General features: G+C 31.7%; 1 protein-coding gene across 1 annotated transcript in view; it reads right to left on the bottom strand.

The window, feature by feature from the left end:
* Positions 1–1,191: 1,191 nt before the first annotated feature.
* Positions 1,192–20,761, bottom strand: part of LOC122530998 — a gene marked incomplete at its 5' end in the record, with an annotated part of 60,664 nt that continues 41,094 nt past the window's right edge. Inside the window, 15 exons of the mRNA XM_043658493.1 lie at positions 1,192–5,557; positions 6,078–6,251; positions 7,276–7,416; positions 7,504–7,659; positions 8,724–8,878; positions 8,954–9,074; positions 10,081–10,152; positions 10,339–10,440; positions 10,513–10,563; positions 10,969–11,035; positions 11,166–11,260; positions 12,777–12,973; positions 14,164–14,254; positions 14,343–14,544; positions 14,924–15,021. Coding sequence (XP_043514428.1) covers positions 6,081–6,251; positions 7,276–7,416; positions 7,504–7,659; positions 8,724–8,878; positions 8,954–9,074; positions 10,081–10,152; positions 10,339–10,440; positions 10,513–10,563; positions 10,969–11,035; positions 11,166–11,260; positions 12,777–12,973; positions 14,164–14,254; positions 14,343–14,544; positions 14,924–15,021 — 1,719 coding nt within the window. The remainder of the gene's footprint in view (positions 5,558–6,077; positions 6,252–7,275; positions 7,417–7,503; positions 7,660–8,723; positions 8,879–8,953; positions 9,075–10,080; positions 10,153–10,338; positions 10,441–10,512; positions 10,564–10,968; positions 11,036–11,165; positions 11,261–12,776; positions 12,974–14,163; positions 14,255–14,342; positions 14,545–14,923; positions 15,022–20,761) is intronic.

The raw sequence follows: 20,761 nt of genomic DNA, 5'->3' as shown, positions 1-20,761 counted from the left end.
AAAATATTAGAAATTAGACTTCGTCGATAAATTTTGTATATAATATTTCAGTAATTTGCAACGGATGCCCCGATTCATCTTCAAAACTTTCTCCTAAAGGTGAATCGAAGACTAAATTCATTAAAATTTTACACGGAATCAAGCTGAAACGGAATTATAAATTTCGAGTCGTTTGATAATTCTCTTGGGCATATTATTATTAGACATATTGGAAAACGTGCAAGTTTCGAAACGTGCATAATTCGACATCATCGTCGTTGAATTAAATCTACCACGTTGCATCAATTTCACAAATAAAGTAAGAAAAAAAACCTCGACCAGGAAAAATCATAGCTTGTCGTTAGTTAAATGCGTAAATGACTAAAGATTAGAATAGATCTCAGAGTCTGAAATACCGACCAAGAAAGAAAAATCATTGGTTTATCAGCGTACTCGCAGACGAGGTATATGTATATATAATCATTCACTTACCTTGCTCTGAGGATAAAGCAGAGAGTAAAGAGATTTCAACGCTCGCACAAGCGCGAAGCGACGTTTTATACTGCAACGATACCATCGCAGTCGATACTTTTCGATAGATCACTCTGTACTTTTCTTTTCTTATTTTTTTTTTTCTCCTTTATTTTTGTTATTTCTCTTTTGTCATGTTTCCTCCTGGTGACCATCGGATAAGAGTGCCGCGCTACAATGATCAGTGTCATAGGTAGGATAACAGGGAATAGAATATAATCTCGTCGTGATCATAATTGGTAATCATAATAACCGTGGACAATAATTCATAATGGCGGTAATAATGGCGAGAATCATATCGTAATGATCAATAGTTCGAGTCGTTGACTGTAAAATTGGCTCGATTGTATTGCTCCCCGAATTTCGAAGGCGTTTCAAGATACTCAGCCCGGTATCCTGAATCTATTTTCTGTAATCTGCAAATATATTATAATATGGCACTAAGCTTCTCTAATTTCTCAACTCTCGTGCTCTTTTCTCTTTCTTTCTTTCTTTCTTTCGCTTTTTGTCTCCCTTTCTCTCTCACACACACACACATACACACACACACACTCTCTCTCTCTCTCTTTCTTTCTCTCTTTCGTTCGATCGTCGACAATACGTTCACGCTTTTTCATTACGACAGTTTCTTTCTTTTTTTTTTTTCAGTTTTTTTTCTGTTTCTTTTGCTTCTTCCTTTTCTTTTGTATTTTTATTTTACAATCGATGTTGCCTCGCCATCATGGCATGACGTCGTTTTGCAACATGCCAACAGAACGATCACGAATGCTTGGTGCAACGGTTATCCTTGCGAATTACCTTTGATTTCGATCCGTGCTTCGATAAGAAAAGCGATTGCCAACGTGAGTCGAGACAGCATATACGTACACTGATTGGTCAACAGTTAGACGCAGAGCCAATGATTATTATTAATGGAAGTTGGAAAATTTTCAAGTTTAAAATTTCACTGGCAATTGGAGGATTTTTAAAGTTTAAAATTTTTAAGATTAACCTTCCCTGAACTTACCGAAATATTAAACTTAGGGATTTTTTCGAGCTGCAGAATTTCAGAGTTTCTTTCTTTGGATACTCTAAAGTTTTAAACCTTCGAATTCTTCAGCATTCGAGTCTTCCGAAATCTTTCGTGCATTAAAATTCTCTAAAACTCTCTAAATTTCCAAGCTCCGAAATTTCCAAATATTTAATCCGAAGTTATTCGAGTTATTTCGCCGAAATGGCGAAAAGTCACGACTTTCCCACAAAAGGGAACACAATCTTGAGAAACCGGACGAGATGTTCAATAAATTAGGATGAACTTATCGCGATACTGCTTACAGCCGACAAGCGTACGTATACGCATGTGTGTGTACACGTACATGTGTATGCATATATATAAACAGGTGTTTGTTATTTACGAGCAACGTACGACTCAACGTTCCCACGATTCTTTTACTATTTCATTGACTATCTTGCTAGGACGTGGCCTCGATATCTCAATTCGATATCGGTTGCATCGAAATCAAAAGCAATGAACACAGCTAGCTTTTACGGTGCATACGCTGACAGATAGATATCTACAGGGTGATCCGTTTCAAATGGATTTCGCGCACTAGACGAAAGTCAGAAACTTGGAAATTAATGCCGATGCAATAATAATCACGAGTCGTATCGGTGTAATTAGTAATTGATTCGTTGAACTAACAGAAGAAAAATTGGAAGAATTGGAATTATGATTGAACAACGATCGGACGAATAATAAATTAAATTAAGACGTCTCGAAATTAATTACAATGAAGTTTGCTACAAAATTTACCACGTGAGTCTTTTGTCCAATGTTTTTATTTTTAAATAGAGAGGGGAATTTAATTTCTTCACTTTCTCAGATTTTCACCTTTCGTTGAATTAAATCACATCTTTTTGTCTTTGGGAAAATCCATGATTTTTGTTTAACATTTCATCGCTTGGATTCCTTGCGCAATAATTTATCAATCAATATTATATATATATATATAATGTATTTTATATAGTATATAATAAATAAATTATATATTATAAAGGCAAATCACAAGTTACAGATTGCACGTTTCCCTCTCTTTTATAATTTTATAAATTCACGTGGAATGGAATAATTTGCAATGTTACGAATCAAATAGAATAATTTGTGATTTTGTAATACTTCACACGTGAATTTAATAACTAACAACTTGCGACTCGTAATTCACCGAATTTCGCCAATAATCACCACATCCAATTGTGCATGATGAATGATCCGTTTATTCATCATTCGAAAATGAATCACCCTATATGTACACTTTGACGCAACTAACATTAAAACGTTCGCGTGCTGTATGAGGCAAGTGAAATTCTATGCCGCTCGAATCGAATCAAACACTCGAATATCGAGTTCAAAAGAAAATCGAATCACCTTAAGCTCGATATTCATTCCTGAAATAAATTCGAGCGGGAACGTTCGCGCGAAATCGGCCATCGCGACCATAAATGTCTCGCTACGCTCTCTTAATCCTGCTGTTCCCCTTGGGTCGGTTATAAAATAAATTATTATTCTTTAACAGACGCTTTCAAAATATTTGATTTTCATCCTCGGCGAACGCTAATTTTTCTAATTAATCCTATTGATCAAATATTTGATTTCATTTTTATATTTTACATTTTCGAAAATCAATTGAAGTGAAAAGATTCGACTCGAATAATTTCACTAGAACCAATAATTTTCAATAGCTGGTGTTGGACTTTGTAAAAATCTTTCCAAATCGTATCTATTTCACGAAAACCTTTTTGAACTTTTTATTAATCGAGTACTAATTGAGAATAAAAAATTCTATGCACGATTTCTTTTCTCAAGTACAGTTATTATGCAAGATCGACTTGACTGTTAGATTCCAGAATTATTGGTTCGGTTATTAGGTTAACGAGACTCAGACGTAACAATTTCATTTCGCATTTGACATTTTCCTTAAAAAAAAAACGTGATTCAACGGATCAACCAGTTGAGAGTTAATTTGAATATTCCACTCTTCTTATAAATAAACCATGACAAAAAAGGAAACATTCAACGATACACGATGATCAAAAAAAAAAAAAAAAAAAAAATATCGAAGAGAACAGCAGGGTTAGAAACCCTCTCGTTCTCCCTAATTTCCACGTAATACTTCTATACTGAATTTCTCAAGCTTTTTCTTCGCTCATTCGGAGATCTCTACGCTAACGACTAGGATAATAGGATAAATTGAACTATACGCGATCAACAAGCCAGTCTAACCTCTCAACAAATCCATCGTCGTCTCTCTTCCAACGATCCCTTTAACATTTCTCTCCTCTCTTCTTTTTCTTTTTCTTTTTCCTTGGAAAAGATCGCCACGTCGTTAAAAATGCAACGAGGCTCAATCGTGTTTCGTTTCATCGAACCCACGGGTTTTTATTTCTCTTTTTTTTTTTTTTCTTTTCAAGTTAGATTAGGGTTCTTTGTTAGATCACTCGATCACGAAGGAAGTTAGAATTTGTTTCTTTCTTTTCTTTTGTTTCCTCGAACGAACGTTCCGATGTTAATTCCTCGCGTTTTGTTTTTCTCTGTTTGTTACGCGTTTCGACAATGTTCGATACGGTCGGTCGTGCGCGATCGTTCGCTAGCCTAAGTCCCTAAGTCGCCTAACTTAAACGTAAGTGATACGAAACGTACAAGCGAGATATCTCTGTTCGTATGAAGACACGGTTGGAATTGGCCTGGAAAGAGGTGGGAACTCCTGAAAACATATCGATCGATCTCTCTGACATTTTTCGGTTTTCCTCCTTTCTCCGGAGCTTGCAGAATTATTCTAGATTTATGAATTTACTCGAGATATTTCTTTCTTTCCTTTTTTTTTTTTTATTAACCATTCATATAACCATTTCACAAATGTAAATTCTCTTTTAGGATCTATTTTAATAACGCGAGCAAGATCAACTGAAACTGTTTAAATTTTCTAGTTTCGTTAAATCTTTTTCTTCTCTTTTTTTTCATTAAGTATCTTTGATATTTTTTTTAATAATTGCTAGAGTATTCTATTTTCGAATATTTACCTCCTACATGATAAATTATACATACCTTCGGCCTCCAAATATTTTCATTCGATTTTATCGAATATATTCATACAGCGCTGTGTCTTTAGATTCATGTTTGCTAGTTTACTAGTTTTCAAGGGATATATTAGAGAGATTTCCTTAGTAACATCTCTCGAGGTTATTCGTCCTAATTTCTTTCCTTGAATTTACCTTCGATTTAATCTGTTTCTTATTTTATTCAAAATCCGCAAAATTCTTCTTTGTCAACGGAAGTATATTAAACAGCTTCTCTATATTAATAAAAATTGACAGAGAAACAGATTTTAACAGAGAAAACGTTTCATTGTCTTCATGTTTCTTTTTTTTTTTTTCTTTTTCTTCAAAAAGTCGATTTTTCTAAGTATAAATTTTCCACGAGTTTCAACCTCTTTCGCGAACCTCGTTTCACCGTGATACACGTCCACGTGGCTATTACAATATATATAATATAATATCGCTCTAACTGCATAAATACTCTGTGTTTATTAAGTCTAATAAGTGTATATAACGGGCCTCGCGAAGTATTTCTATCGACTACTCGGATGTTGAACCGTGGCAAACGAAATCTTTCGGGATCGTCGATAAATCATCGCGCAGACGTATCAATTTTTTTTATATTAGATAATTATCGAGACAGTGTGTTTCTTTTTCTCATCTTTTTCTTTTCTTTTTCTCTATAAAATCGCGTGTGAGACACTCGAAATGTCTAGATCTGAAATATCCTTCGATCTGAACACGATTTGAAATGTTCGAATCGTGTCACAGATTCAAGATATATATATATTTATAATATATATGTATACCGTCGTACGTATAATTGCATTTCCCTTTGTTCCTTCCTCTAGAATTAGCGTTACTTATACGGTAAATATACGGTATTTATAGTTACTTTGGTATAGTCAGTTATATCACACTAGAGTCCGTGGTTTCTGGTGGGAATTCTTGCTTTCCGAGTTCCGCCTGCAGAACCCTGGACAAATTATTACATTATAATAATGATTACTTACAATTATTATGTTATAAAATTTTTCACACAAGTACTTGTAGATATAATAATGTACATTTGATTATATTATGTATATTATATAATATAAAATATAAATATAAATATTAAAAATATTATATTAATATTATATTGATATTATATAAATATTAAAAATATTATATAATATAAAATATAAATATATAAAATATTATATAACATAAAACTGATAAATGTGCAATTTTTCAGAAATTCCTTCCGAGTATATCTTTCATTTTATCATGCATCGTATATTTGTCATTTCCCTGCGAACTGTATAAATATCATTTTGCCAGTCATTTTATAACAGATTTTATAATAATTTTCTGACTGACATAAATGTCAATCAACAACGTAAAGAGAAATAAGTTTCATTCATTGGAAAATAGAACTTTGAATGTATTCGCGGCTTTTATATATTGTTGAGAGTAATATGGTTAAAGTGAATCGATGTTTGTAAAATACGTACCTGTCATTGCTTAGCGGATTTGAACCTAGCCAGCTTCAATTGCACCGGGTTGGAAACTTTCACGTGGACAGCGATATCCTCCACGGGAGCTTCGCGAACGTCCTGGCCGCCGACAGCCACCACTCGGTCGCCCTTGCAGATCTTCCCACTTTCCAAAGCGCTGCCACCGGGCAACTGAACAAGAACCGCGCAGTTTCAACAAATTTTCATTCTCCGTGCAAGTGGATTTGTAATAAAAAGAAATTACGGGAGAGTGGATTTGTAATAAAAAAAAAAAAAAAAAATTACGGGAGATTGATGAAAAAGCAGAAACAGTCCAGTACAATGTAAACGTGTATTAAAATATTTCTAACCCTCATCCCTCCCTTGGTTTCCCAATTTGATTCGTCCCTTGACGAATTAATAATAAACTGACGTTCAAATTGCGAAAACCTACGATGAAAGGATAAATAATTAAATTTTCAAATTAGTTGCAAATTAAAATTACAAAATAAATATAAATGTATATAAAATTTATTAATAATAATATATATAAAATTATATATAAATATATTATATATCTATATATATAATAAAATAATTATATATATAAAATATGTTAATAATAATATATATAGTTATATATATATATAATAAATAATAGAAATATAAAATAATTGTATATATATAGAATAAATAATTAAATTTACAAATTAGTTGCAAATTAAAATAAATAATGTATATAAAATATATTAATAATAATATATATAAAATTATATATAAATATATTATATATATAATAAATAATAAAAATATAAAATAATTATATATATATAAAATATGTTAATAATAATATATATAAAATTATATATATCTATATATATAATAAAGTAATTATATATAAAATATATTAATAATAATATATATAAAATTATATATATATCTATATATATAATAAAGTAATTATATATATAATATATTAATAATAATATATATAAAATTATATATAAATATATAATAATATATATAAAATAAAAATCACAAAATACAAAATAAATTAAATTTCTAGGCACAATCTATTCTCGTTGGATATACAGATATCCAATTCCACGATCTGTTCAACACACTTTACACTCATTCCATGAGAAAATTGTGACAAATTGACAAACGAAGGGACGAAAGAATAGTTAATTATTCTGAAAAATACGAGGGAACGTACCAAGTCTGACACGTATGCTCCTTTTCCACTCTTGTATCCCGTCAAGCAGAGGCCAGCTCCTTTGCCCGACTTCTTCTGTAATTCAACCTCGATTATCTCTTCACCTTTGTCAGATGGGGGTCGATGCACCAACATTGTGATCTGCGAATGAAAAGTCACTGTGAATTCCAATGTTCGCGAGGGGCGAACTGTTCTGTGAAGAATTGGAGGCACAGGAATCGGACGTACAGTTCCTGAAGCCTTCAATACCGCAGCGTGAGCTTGATCGTGCTCCATGTCTTTGAAGCTTTGAGAACACATGTCGAGTATCTGATCACCAGGCTGCAGTCGTCCGTCCTTGTGGGCCGCTCCGTCCGGGAACACCTCGACGATGAACACCCCTTTCTGAAATCGAGAAACTCAAGCCGATCACCTTGCAATTTTTATTCACTCGAACGAGCCACCGATCTAAAATCTTTGAATTCTCCAGTTCTCGAATTTGGAAATTGTCTTCAACTTATATTGTATATACTCTTCCATCGTTATTTGTGAATTCAATTTCTGGAGTACTTTGAATACCAGAGTCATGCGACAAAAAATACCAAAGTGCAGTTTACAATTTATAATCAGTTTGCAATTTATAATCAGAATAGAAAGGTTCACGTATTCTTTGAAATTCTGGTGTAACGAATTAGACTCCAAATCTATTATAATAATCTAATTTGAACTAATGACATTAAATTTCGTCACTTTGTTACACAAAATTAGTTTTGATATCATTTGGATTCTAGCTGTACTTAATTGTATTCCAGTCGATACAAAAATATAATATAATGAATTAAATTTCTGGAGTACTTTGAATACCAGAGTCATGTGACAAAAAATGCCAAAGTGCAGTTTACAATTTAATCAGAATAGAAAGGTTCACGTATTCTTTGAAATTCTGGTGTAACGAATTAGACTCCAAATTTACTGTAACAATTTAATTTGAACTAATGACATTAAACTGCGTCACTTTGTTACACAAAATTAGTTTTGATATCATTTGGATTCTAGCTGTACTTAATTGTATTCCAGTCTATACAAAAATATAATGAATTCAATTTCTGGAGTACTTTGAATACCAGAGTCATGTGACAAAAAATACCAAAGTGCAGTTTACAATTTATAATCAGAATAGAAAGGTTCATGTATTCTTTGAAATTCTGGTGTAACGAATTAGACTCCAAATTTACTATAATAATCTAATTTGAACTAATGACATTAAATTACACAAAATTAGTTTTGATATCATTTGGATTTTAGTGATACTTAATTGTATTCCAGTCGGTACAAAAATATGATTGAATAGTAAATTTCAACAAATATTTGTTCGTGTTAATAATTGTATAATAGAACAACGAACAGCGTTAATAAAAAGAAAATATCTGTTGAAGCGATTGTTTTTAAGGATTTCAAATGAAGTTTACCAGTGGTGTGTCGGAACCACCAGCTACAATGAAGCCAATCGCTTTGTCCTTATCTTTCTGAAACTCTATCGTCGTATCCCTGCCAGAAATAATCTTGCAGTCTTTTGGATCTTGCGGTCCTTCTGGTTCCGGTGGCTTTTCAGGCTCCTTTGGTGCTACGAATTTCAGTTGAAATTAGTCTCAGATTTGGATATCGATTTTGAATCGACGCTTCAGGAAGAAACATTTACCTTCAGGTTCGGGAATAATGCCTTTCGCTCTGTCTTCTTCTTCTTTCGCCACTTTACTTTGATTCGGATTGCATACTGTAAGCGTAACGACGCCCTCTGCTTTCTTCAGAAGATTCGTGGCCTGCGAAAAAAGGGCACAATGTGTTTCTTTTTCTGAAATTTAACTAATTGTCTCTCCTCTGGTTGTAAAATTCCAGAGATTCTCAGCTCTTAAGATTCCGAGATTGTAAGATTTAAAAACTCTATGATTCTCGGATTCTAAGGTTCTAAAATTTTAAGATTGCAAGATTCTAGGGGTTCTGGGATTCCAAAATTCTAAGATTCTGAGATCCTGGGATCCTAAAATTCTAAGACCTTGAAATTCTAAAATTACAAAAGATTTGAAAGATTTAAAAATTCTAAGATTCTATGATTGTATGATTTTAGAACTTTACGATTCTAAAATTCCAAGATTCTAGGATTTTAGGATCCTAAAATTTTAAAATTACAAAAGATTTGGAAGATTTAAAAGTTCCAAGATTCTATGATTGCATGATTCTAAAATTTTAAGATTCTACAATTCTAGGATCCTAAAATCTTAGAATCTAAGACCTCAAAATTCTAAAATTCTAAAATTCTAAAATTCTAAAATTCTAAAATTCTAAAATTCTAAAATTCTAAAATTCTAAAATTCTAAAATTCTAAAATTCTAAAATTCTAAAATTCTAAAGTTCTAAAGTTCTAAAATTCTAAAATTCTAAAATTCTAAAATTCTAAAGTTCTAAAGTTCTAAAGTTCTAAAGTTCTAAAATTCTAAAATTCTAAAATTCTAAAATTCTAAAATTCTAAGTTACGAAATCCCAAAATTCCAAGATTACAAGATTTTAAGACTCTAAGATTCTAACATTCTGAGATCTTAAAATTCCACGTTTCTGAGATTCCAAAATTCTAATTTCAAAATTCTCAAATTCTCAAATTCTAAGATCTGAAACTCCGATAAGACGTTTAATGTCAACAGATACAATTCTGAATTGTTAGAAACAAGAATGACCCCAAGAATGACCCAAGAGAGAGAGACGTCAGTGATACAGCAGAAATTACTACAGTCGACAGTGTCTCAATTATTTAACAAACTGAACGGTCGTTACCTCGTCGTAAGTCGAGCCCAGCAGACAGTCGAGGTTAACAGCGAGGATCATGTCACCCACTTGCAAGCCAGCCTGCAACGTACGAAACGAAATGCAACGTATCGAACGAAATGCAACGTACATGAACTTACAATAGACTGCATGCACTTATAACAGCTCCGATTGTAATTACAATACCGAATAATTGCCATTCGCGGTACACGTGAATGCACGACAGAATGCACGAAATGAAAGATAGAGAAGGGATTACCCAATTACCTGTTCTGCAGCACTGCCTTCTTGAATGTCTGAGATGAATATACCTTGGCCGACTTCCGCGTGTTTTCCCTCGATGATCATTATACCCAGTCCGTATTGGCCCTAAATGTCAAAAAAATCGAGACAATGATCGAAATGTGACAGTGGTGATGAACTTCTCGAATTTGAACTTGCCTTTTTCACTGGTATGTTGCGTACTCCTTTGTACTGACTGAACATGTCAGACTGTAACACGGAGAGACAATAAATTTCTTCATTTCCAGTCGATTGATTTATTAATTAATAACCGAGAGAAGAAGATTGATTATGTAGATAATAATTTAGATACTTTAATCTGTTTTTTTTTTTTAACTGATCAATTGATTTATTAATTAATCGAGGGAGAAAGATGTGGAAGATTTTATTATGTAGATATATATTTGAACTTTTCTTTCATTTAAATTCAATGGACGGATAATAAGACAAGGAGATATTTTTTTCAACTTGACTTTGTTGCTTGATTGTTCGTAACATGTGATCTACTATTTCTTAATTTTTCTTCGAAGAATTCTGCGCTTTAAAAAAAAATTCCTATTATCTTCATCTAGTCATATGGTGGTGTTTGTTGCGATTCTCGAAATTGGGACTTACATCTTCCAGCGTTGGAGGGAACTGAACGATGGGTTTAACGGCGAGATCGTCAATGGCAGCAGTCCTCCTGCACACCGAATTACTCGATTAATTTCACTCTGGCCAAGTTTGTAAATTCGAATCATAGACTGAGGGTAGAATCTGTGTCGACTTTGTACAATGAAATCGTACAGATGCAAAGAGTATCTTAAGCGTACCTTAAAACGACGATTTTGAAACACGTCCCAGCCATTCCTTTGATCATGGCAGACGCATTCAAGTGGCATCGTCCTTGCAGAACGCAGCCGTTCACCTGAGAACAGAATTTCAGCCAGAAAATTGTGACAAAAGTATGGAAATATATAAATATATAATATATTTGTATTACAAAATATAAATATATAATATTTATATAATATTTATGTTATATAAATAATAAATATTATATTATATAATATTTATATTATAGAATATAAATATTAAAATAATTATATATATTTTATTTTATAACTTATGTTATAAATATAAAATATAAAATTATTCTATATTTTAAAATATATAATTAGTTAATATTTATTTTATAAAATATAAAATTATATAATATTTATGTTATATAAATAATAAATATTATATTATATAATATTTATATTATAAAATATAAAATTATTATATAATATTTATATTATAAAATGTATAATTTATTATTTAATATTTATGTTATAAAATATAAATCTACATCAAAGAAGTGAATTGAAAAGAGACGAAGCAAGAAAATATTTCCACTCTGTCAGACTTTCCTCACTCGAATCTCTGTTCTTCGACTATTTTGATATTCGAATGTTGTGTCACTGAAACTACTAGTGATTTTCCAGTTATCAGCAAGTTATCATACTGTCGAGCCGAGAATAGTCGAAATCGATGCGGCGACGAGAAATCGGCGATGAAAATTCGCGACATGATCTCGAATCAGCAGGGTGATTCACCCGGAAAATGTAGGTTTCGAGGTTTCGTCTGTGAGATAATCGGGTTTGAACGTTTGCCAGGTACACGTGCGCTCGACTAAAAATTCAACCGACTCGTCTTCCCGCGATTTATCACTCTCCGTCGCGGTTCCGTTTGTATACATTGACGGTGACGGCCGGAAATTTCGCAAAGCAACACTTGCTGGACCATTAACCGGCTGACGCCGGCTGATCTTGGCCCAATTCTGTGGTTTCATTCACGGTGTGCCGACAATGTTCCTTTGGCCGGTTCGATAAATATTTTTTGGAACGAACGGCATTTGATTATTACTGAGCCAGTTCGACTGAATTTGAAGAATTGAAAGAAAAATGTAAGGTCACATTGTTTCGAATGTTGTTCCGCGAATTGTACGTAATTCGTCGAGTTTCCAAAAGATTCGAGAACAGTGGAAATTTTATCGAAACATCTTTCAGACATTTCATTAATTATATTTTAACCACAATTTCAATCTCTATTCTCATTCAATATTCTGCTTTATTGCAACGAACATTATTAAAAGATTTCGTAGACATTTTGTGACTATATTTTGACTTCAAAATCTATCTCGATTTGGAAATGAAATAATTTCATAAACTACGTTGGAGATACTTCGTCTAAAATATTCTAATTTCTATATTTCTTTTTTTTTTTTTGTCTCATAAAGTATTATATAAATATTATATAAAATTATATCAAATTTATATTATGTTAATGCTAATGTTAATGTTGACAAATTTTACGCGATCTATCTTAGATTTTAACAGAAGAAAGAAAAAATGGAAAATTTATAACGAAGTATATGATAAAGTGAAAAACAGCGGCCGTACCTCAAGTATTTCGTCTCCGACCGAAATCTCGCCAGTTTTGTGAGCTGCCCCTTTTGGATTAAGGCCACAAACGAACACTGCCATTCGATTTCGATCCCTGTGCCCGGCCAATGAAATACCTAAACCGCGCCTGTCTTTCTCCACCTTTACTAGTATCACCTTGTGCCCCAGGGAGTGATATTTCTTCTGTACTTTCACTGTAATAAAAATCGCAACATTGATGATGATTAACAGAGAACGAAAGAATAAAAAAAATAATAACAATATACAAAATAATTAAATCAACGTCAGCAATGATAACAATTGACTCAATATTACATGTTCTTTTAATCAACATATTAATCAATCGAAATTAATATATTCATTATATATTAATATTTAATATTAATTATATTTAAATTATATTTAAATCAACATTAGCAATGATAACAATTAACTCAGTATTATGTTTTTTTAATTAACATATTAATTAATCAAAATCAATATATTAATTATATATTAATATTTAACATTAATAATATACTAATATTTAGTACTAATTATATATTAATATTTAATATTAATTATATTTAAATCAATATTAGCAATAATAACAATTGACTCAATATTATGTTCTTTTAATCAACATATTAATCAATCAAAATCAATATATTAATTATATATTAATGTATAATTAATACTAAATATTAATATATAATCAATATTAAATATTAATTATATTTAAATCAATATTAGCAATAATAACAATTGACTCAATATTATGTTCTTTTAATCAACATATTAATTAATCAAAATCAATATATTAATTATATATAAATATTTAATATTAAGTACTAATATATTAATATATTATTAAGTAATAATATATTAATGCTAATACTATTTACTAGCACTAAATACTAAAAAAACTAATACTAAATACTATTAAGTATTAATACTAAATATTATTAAGTATTAAGTATTAATGATATATTGAGTATTAATTATATATTAATATTTAACATTAAATATATTTAAATCAATATTAGCAATAATAACAATTGACTCAATATTATGCTCTTTTAATCAACATATTAATTAATCAAAATCAATATATTAATTATATATAAATATTTAATATTAAGTACTAATATATTAATACTAATACTATTTACTAGTACTAAATACTAAAAAAACCAATACTAAATACTATTAGTAGTATTAATACTAAATATTATTAAGTATTAATGATACATTAATATTGAGTATTAATTATATATTAATATTGAATAATAACTATATTTAAATCAATATTAGCAATAATATCGATTGATTCAATGTCGATGTAAACATTAGTAAAACATCAACAGTTGGCAAATATCGGCTTGTAAATAAAATTTGTACGTACTGTTAGTATAACCGAACTCATCCTCGTTCTCCGGGTCCGCTTCGATCTCCGCTTTGGAACGCTTCACATTTCCGGCACTTTTCCTCGATATCTGCAACGAGTTCATCCAAATGCTCAATTTTGAGCGAGGAAAAAGTTTTAAATATGTGTTGAACGTGTAGTTCTCAATTAAACCTCACCTCCATGCCAGCCTTCGTGTAAACGTTGCCCTCGAGCTCGCGCGTGTCCTCCTCGGAGCTCTCGTCGGAGGAATACTTCCGTCTTGGCGGCTCTTCCGGTTTCGATGCATTGTCCTCTTTCTCCTCGCTCACCTCGCGCAGTATGCCCGGATTGGATGGCGGTGACGGCGCCTTCTTGCGAATAGACTTTTTCATGGAGGATCTAAGAATTGAGTTCGACAATCGTTTCGTTCAGTTTTTCAATCGTCCGAGAAACGACGAGGAAGAAGAATGATATCTTTGATATCGGCCTTTGATACGAACTCTCTTGACAATTTACTCTCTCGAAAATTTCATTCGGATTTCTAGCTAGGAAAGCTACTCGCGTTGGAAGTGTTGAATCTAGAAAATTATTTGTGCAGAGAGCGTGCACATGCATCACGACGAATAAGTTGTTTAATGTTTTGATGAATTTAACGTGATAACTTATAATAATAATTATCATTGTGATATAATTAAAATAATTTTCGAAAGTACACACATCGAATGAATCATTGTACCGGATGGAGGTCTCTAAAGTAAATTAATTTAAAGTAAACTACCTTCGCGTGGTGGGTCCCGCGCCATCTGAAGCTCTTGTACTCTGTCTCCTGAAATCTGATCGTGAACTACTTTGCTTCTCCCCGTCTTCGATACCTCCCTGTAAGAACACCGAAAAAAGATCCGGAAAATACAATCCGAAATGAAAGAGAAACTCTAGTAAAGTAACTTCGGCCGTCAGAGATGAAAGCAGAAAAGAAATTTTTCCTTTCAAATGGTGAAAAAGGACGAAAGATATGGAACGTATTACATACAGAGAAATGATGAAACTGCGATATCGCGCAAATAAAGTTCCAATGGAAATTAAAGGGAAACAATTTTTTTCCTTTCTCTTTGCGACTCTGGAAAAAATAACGGACGTATTATATGCTGCTTTCCGAACGTTCGCAAACACTCTTCACCAAGTTGAGGAATTGAGAAAAGTTCGATTTGAAAACTTGTTCCGCCTATTATAATAATATATTAATATATTATTATTAAGTACCAATATATTAATATATTATTATTAAGTACTAATATGTTAATATATTATTATTAAGTACTAATATACTAATATATTATTATTAAGTACTAATATATTAATATATTAAGTAATAAAATACTATTTATTAATACTAAATATCATTAAGTATTAAGTGTTAATAATATTTAGTATTAATTATATATTAATATTTAATATTAATTATATTTATATAAATATTAGCAATAATATCGATTGACTCAATGCTGATGTAAACATTAATAAAACATCAACAGTTGGTAAATATACTTGTAAATAAGATTTACATACTGTTTTGCAATTACGTACAAATTACGTAGATGTTTATCGAAATTTTGGGAAGATCAATTGCCAGGAAGATAGAACTTTCCGAAGAGAAGTAAGTTCACGAGTAATTTACGGAAATTTTTTCAACTAGCGAACTCGAATTTCACCTCTTGCGCTGGAACGTCGAGTATCTTTTGTTCCAAATTGCAACATTTTCTCAGTTTTATGTATATTGAGTATAATCCATACAAAACAACTGATAAGTTTATTATTTCTATCGAGTGATATCGTACCGACGAGTTCGAAAGGAACAGAAAGCGACGGATTACTGTATACGGCTCGGTCACTCGTTATGGTCCGCGCAACCAGTTGTCAGCGCAAGGGATTAATGAAAAATGTTACAGCAATAAAGAGAAACGAAGATGAAATCTGCACAAATCCGAAAGAAAAGAATTCTAAATGTTAGAAAGGGGGAAAAAAAAAAAGAAAAAATAGAAACCACGTAGCTTCGCAACTAAAAAAATTTTATCATGTACCATGTACCGTAACAAGCATCTAAACAACTTCAAATACAATAAACTGGTCAGGAAGAGAAAATCTTGAAAACGTTCACATTGATATCCAGAAAATATTACATCGCCCGAAACAAATTTCAAAAATTAAAAACAAAAAAGAAAAACGAGAAACCACGTAGCTTCGCAAGTTAGGCAACTAAAAAAATTCTATCATGTATTATGTACCGTAACAAGCATCTAAACAACTTCAAATACAATAAACTGGTCAGGAAGAGAAAATCTTGGAAACGTTCACGTCGACATCCAGAAAATGATTACACCGCCCGAAACAAATTTCAGAAATTAAAAACAAAAAAGAAAAACGAGAAACCACGTAGCTTCGCAAGTTAGGCAACTAAAAAAATTCTATCATGTATTATGTACCGTAACAAGCATCTAAACAACTTCAAATACAATAAACTGGTCAGGAAGAGAAAATCTTGGAAACGTTCACGTCGACATCCAGAAAATGATTACACCGCCCGAAACAAATTTCAGAAATTAAAAACAAAAAAGAAAAACGAGAAACCACGTAGCTTCGCAAGTTAGGCAACTAAAAAAATTCTATCATGTATTATGTACCGTAACAAGCATCTAAACAACTTCAAATACAATAAACTGGTCAGGAAGAGAAAATCTTGGAAACGTTCACGTCGACATCCAGAAAATATTACACCGCCCGAAACAAATTTCAAAAGTTAAAAACAAAAAAGAGAAAAAAGGAACGACGTTGCGAGAAATGAAACATATTAAATATTAAATATTAGCAATTACTCTCTTTCTCTCTCTCACTCTCTCTATATCTCGAAAGAAAAAAAAAAAAAAAAAAAGGAAAACATCAAAAAGACGACGCTCACGCGAGCAATTTATTTTCAAGATCACGATCAACGCTCGTCAAAACAAACCACAGTGCACCGCTAATAAACGCCGAAGTTCTAGGCGAAACACGCTCGGTGCCGCCAGCCAACTATTATAGAACAAACTTCGAATTCTCCTATCAATTGCAATTATAAACAAGCGCTCGATCGATCGAATCACCAACCGAGAATACGTAACGGCCGTTACATTAATTCCGAGAAACGATCAAACAACGTGCGAAGAACGACGCGAGAGAGAGAGAAGATTGTCTAAAATTGGTAGCACGGGTGAGCAGGCGTTCGCTCGCTCGCTCGTTCGTTCGTTCGTTCGACCCTAACATTTCGAGCGGGACGCATCGCGAAATAGACTGACGACCGAGGATCCTCCCGTTTTCACGCTCCCCCTCGTTGCCCCAAGTTATAACACAATCGATTCCGTTGACCGAATTAATTTACATCGGGCACAATCGAACAGCGGCCCGTCTGTTCCCCACGCTTTTCTTTTTTATTTTTTTTTTCATTTTTTTTTTTTTTTTTATTTCCCATACCTCTCGATCACGATCAACCATCCTTTTTCCTTCGGTGTTTTCATTGACTTTTCTCTTTCTCTCTCTCTCTCTCTCTCTCTCTCGGTATTAATTGGTCACTGCAATCGACATTTGCAAAAACACGTTTGCACGTTGTTTGTTTGAAAATGTCCCCCGTGTTTTTATAATTATTTTACGATTAAATTTCGAAACGATGGATTTCCGTGGATTTAGGAATCGTGAAAATGCAATACAATAATAGGCAAATGAGAAAAATATGCAAAAACGTCGCTTAATATTTAATAAATGAAATTTAATAAATGAAATAATTGTCAATTTAAGTTTCATTCTTTTTTTTTAAATTATGCGTGTAAAAATCCCCAGTCTGTAATTGTTTTCCATAGTTGTACTTCGATAGTGGAATTTATAACGAATTTAGTTTCTTTTGAGGTTTTAAAATTTTATTACAGTAATTTTCGTGACAGACTTAATTTCTCATCTCATTTTCAAATTTCCACGTATCTGATTATTGTAAAATATTGATGACCAACTCGACTTGCTGATTACGTCTGTTTATTAATTTACCAATTTAATTTGCTAATTTCCAGAATTTTGCTACTTCATGTATTATTTTTTTTAATTATACGTGTAAAAATCCACAGTCTACATCTGTAATTATTTTCCATAGTTGTACTTCGATAGTGGAATTTATAACGAATTTAGTTTCTTTTGAGGTTTTAAAATTTTATTACAGTAATTTTCGTGACAGACTTAATTTCTCATCTCATTTTCAAATTTCCACGTATCTGATTATTGTAAAATATTGATGACCAACTCGACTTGCTGATTACGTCTGTTTATTAATTTACCAATTTAATTTGCTAATTTCCAGAATTTTGCTACTTCATGTATTATTTTTTTTAATTATACGTGTAAAAATCCACAGTCTACATCTGTAATTATTTTCCATAGTTGTACTTCGATAGTGGAATTTATAACGAATTTAGTTTCTTTTGAGGTTTTAAAATTTTATTACAGTAATTTTCGTGACAGACTTAATTTCTCATCTCCTTTTCAAATTTCCACGTATCTGATTATTATAAAATATTGATGACCAACTCGACTTGCTGATTACGTTTGTTTATTAATTTACCAATTTAATTTGCTAATTTCCAGAATTTTGTTGCTCCATATATTATTTTTTTTAATTATACGTGTAAAAATCCACAGTCTACATCTGTAATTATTTTCCATAGTTGTACTTCGATACTGGAATTTATAACGAATTTAGTTTCTTTTGAGGTTTTAAAATTTTATTATACTAATTTTCGTGGCAGACTTAATTTGTCGTCTTCTTTTCAAATTTCTACGTATCTGATTATTATAAAATATTGATGACCAACTCGACTTGCTAACTGCGTCTACGTTTATTAATTTAATTTGCTAATTTCCAGAATTTTGTTACTCCATTTTTTTTTTTTTTTTTTTTTTTGTGATAAACACGTTTCTTAATTTAAATTTCTATATTTCCACTCCAAGAACATTCACAATGAATCCCTGTAGAATTCAATTTTAGAATTCAAGCTCACGAGTTGAATTTGAAAATTCTTGTGTACAATAAATCGACAGTACAACCATTATAATGGCATTGATGTTCCATGGATTTAGGAACAGTCGTTATAGTGATGTTGTACAGACTTGTTTTCACGTATAAATGGCCGTTATTGTAGCTTTATTGCAGTCTCGTCACTGTATGCAAATATCTATTATAGTAATTTTCTCTAGATGTGAAATGATCATTATAACGATCCTCTGCAGACTTGTTTAAACATACCCGAACAACCATCGTATTATATGCAAGTGAATGATTGGCCTTCTGTTTATTGATTGACACTGGAAATACCAGAGTGGTGAAAATGGCCAATTTATATCTTTCAACGAGAATTTTCTAGATTTACGACAGCACGTTTCTAGAGATTTGAATGATTTTTCTGCAAAATGTATCAACAAAAGCTTGCATAATTTATTATATTGTAAATTTCATTCTATTGCCATTGTTCATTTTTCTGATGTTAATTCTAATTACTCTATTATTAAATGACAAAAAATCAGTAGTTTCTTTAATGGTCTAAGAAACAAATAAATCTCGATATTGAACAATCTTTTGACACTAATTTTATACTCGAATCGTTGATAGCTCTATTAGTAACGAAATAATTCATACTTTTTTCGACAATTTAAGAAACAAACCGGCAGATGACAGAATAAATCGAATAGAATAGAAATTTGAGAATGTAAATCTTCTGACGTTAAAAAATTTTATATTTTACTCGAGAATTCTATTTCACAGAATAATCGATTTTTTTTTTTTAAAGAAGCAAACCTGCTGACATTAGCAAATTTTCTGACGCGAATTTTGTTATTAATTTTAGGCAGCTTCGTCATTAAATAACAGAAAACAGAAATTCTCAATTTTTTCCAGTCATTTGACAAATTTGACAAAGCGTCTGTTCAATAAACAATTGGAATTGAAATTTTAGATAAAGCGACAGGTTCTCCACCGAGGGAACGGCAGTTAGGTTTGCGGTTAGCGAGGGAACGGGTTAATGCATGACGAGTGTCACGATTGGAAGATCCATTAGCTAATTATTAAGGTCGATCTAATTAGAGCGAATTGATTTGAGAATGGGTTCTCTTTGGCCGAACGTTCTCTCTCAGATAGGTTAATTGTCCTTTAAACAATAAAGGGAGGCCACTTGAAAATTCCAAACAGTTTCAGATATTGGATTGGAACTGAATGGGAAGGCATTATATCGTTATATCTCTTTCTCATCGCTCCAAGCCACTGATGCTTCGACGAGAATCAATTTCCATCTGAATGCTAAATAATTTCAGGCAACAGGAATAAAACGTAGAGAACAAGGGACGAGCACAAAGCTGAAATAAACCACGGTCCTCTTTTTTAACACTCGTCATCGTCATTGTACGAACGCTACGTTTTTCGAGCACCCCCTTTACGAACGTTTCTACAGAGATTTTACTTCAAAAAAAAAAAAAAAAAAAAAAAAAAAAAAAATAAAAATAAATATAAAATCAATTAAGTCCCCACTGCCCAAAACATATTAGATTAATAATG

This window comes from Frieseomelitta varia, unplaced genomic scaffold (genome assembly GCF_011392965.1).
Source record: "Frieseomelitta varia isolate USP_RPSP 00005682 unplaced genomic scaffold, Fvar_1.2 scaffold_371, whole genome shotgun sequence".
Taxonomy (NCBI): Eukaryota; Metazoa; Arthropoda; class Insecta; order Hymenoptera; family Apidae; genus Frieseomelitta; species Frieseomelitta varia.
The sequence above is the reverse complement of the archived record's forward strand: the minus strand, read 5'-3'. Positions and strand labels throughout refer to the sequence as shown.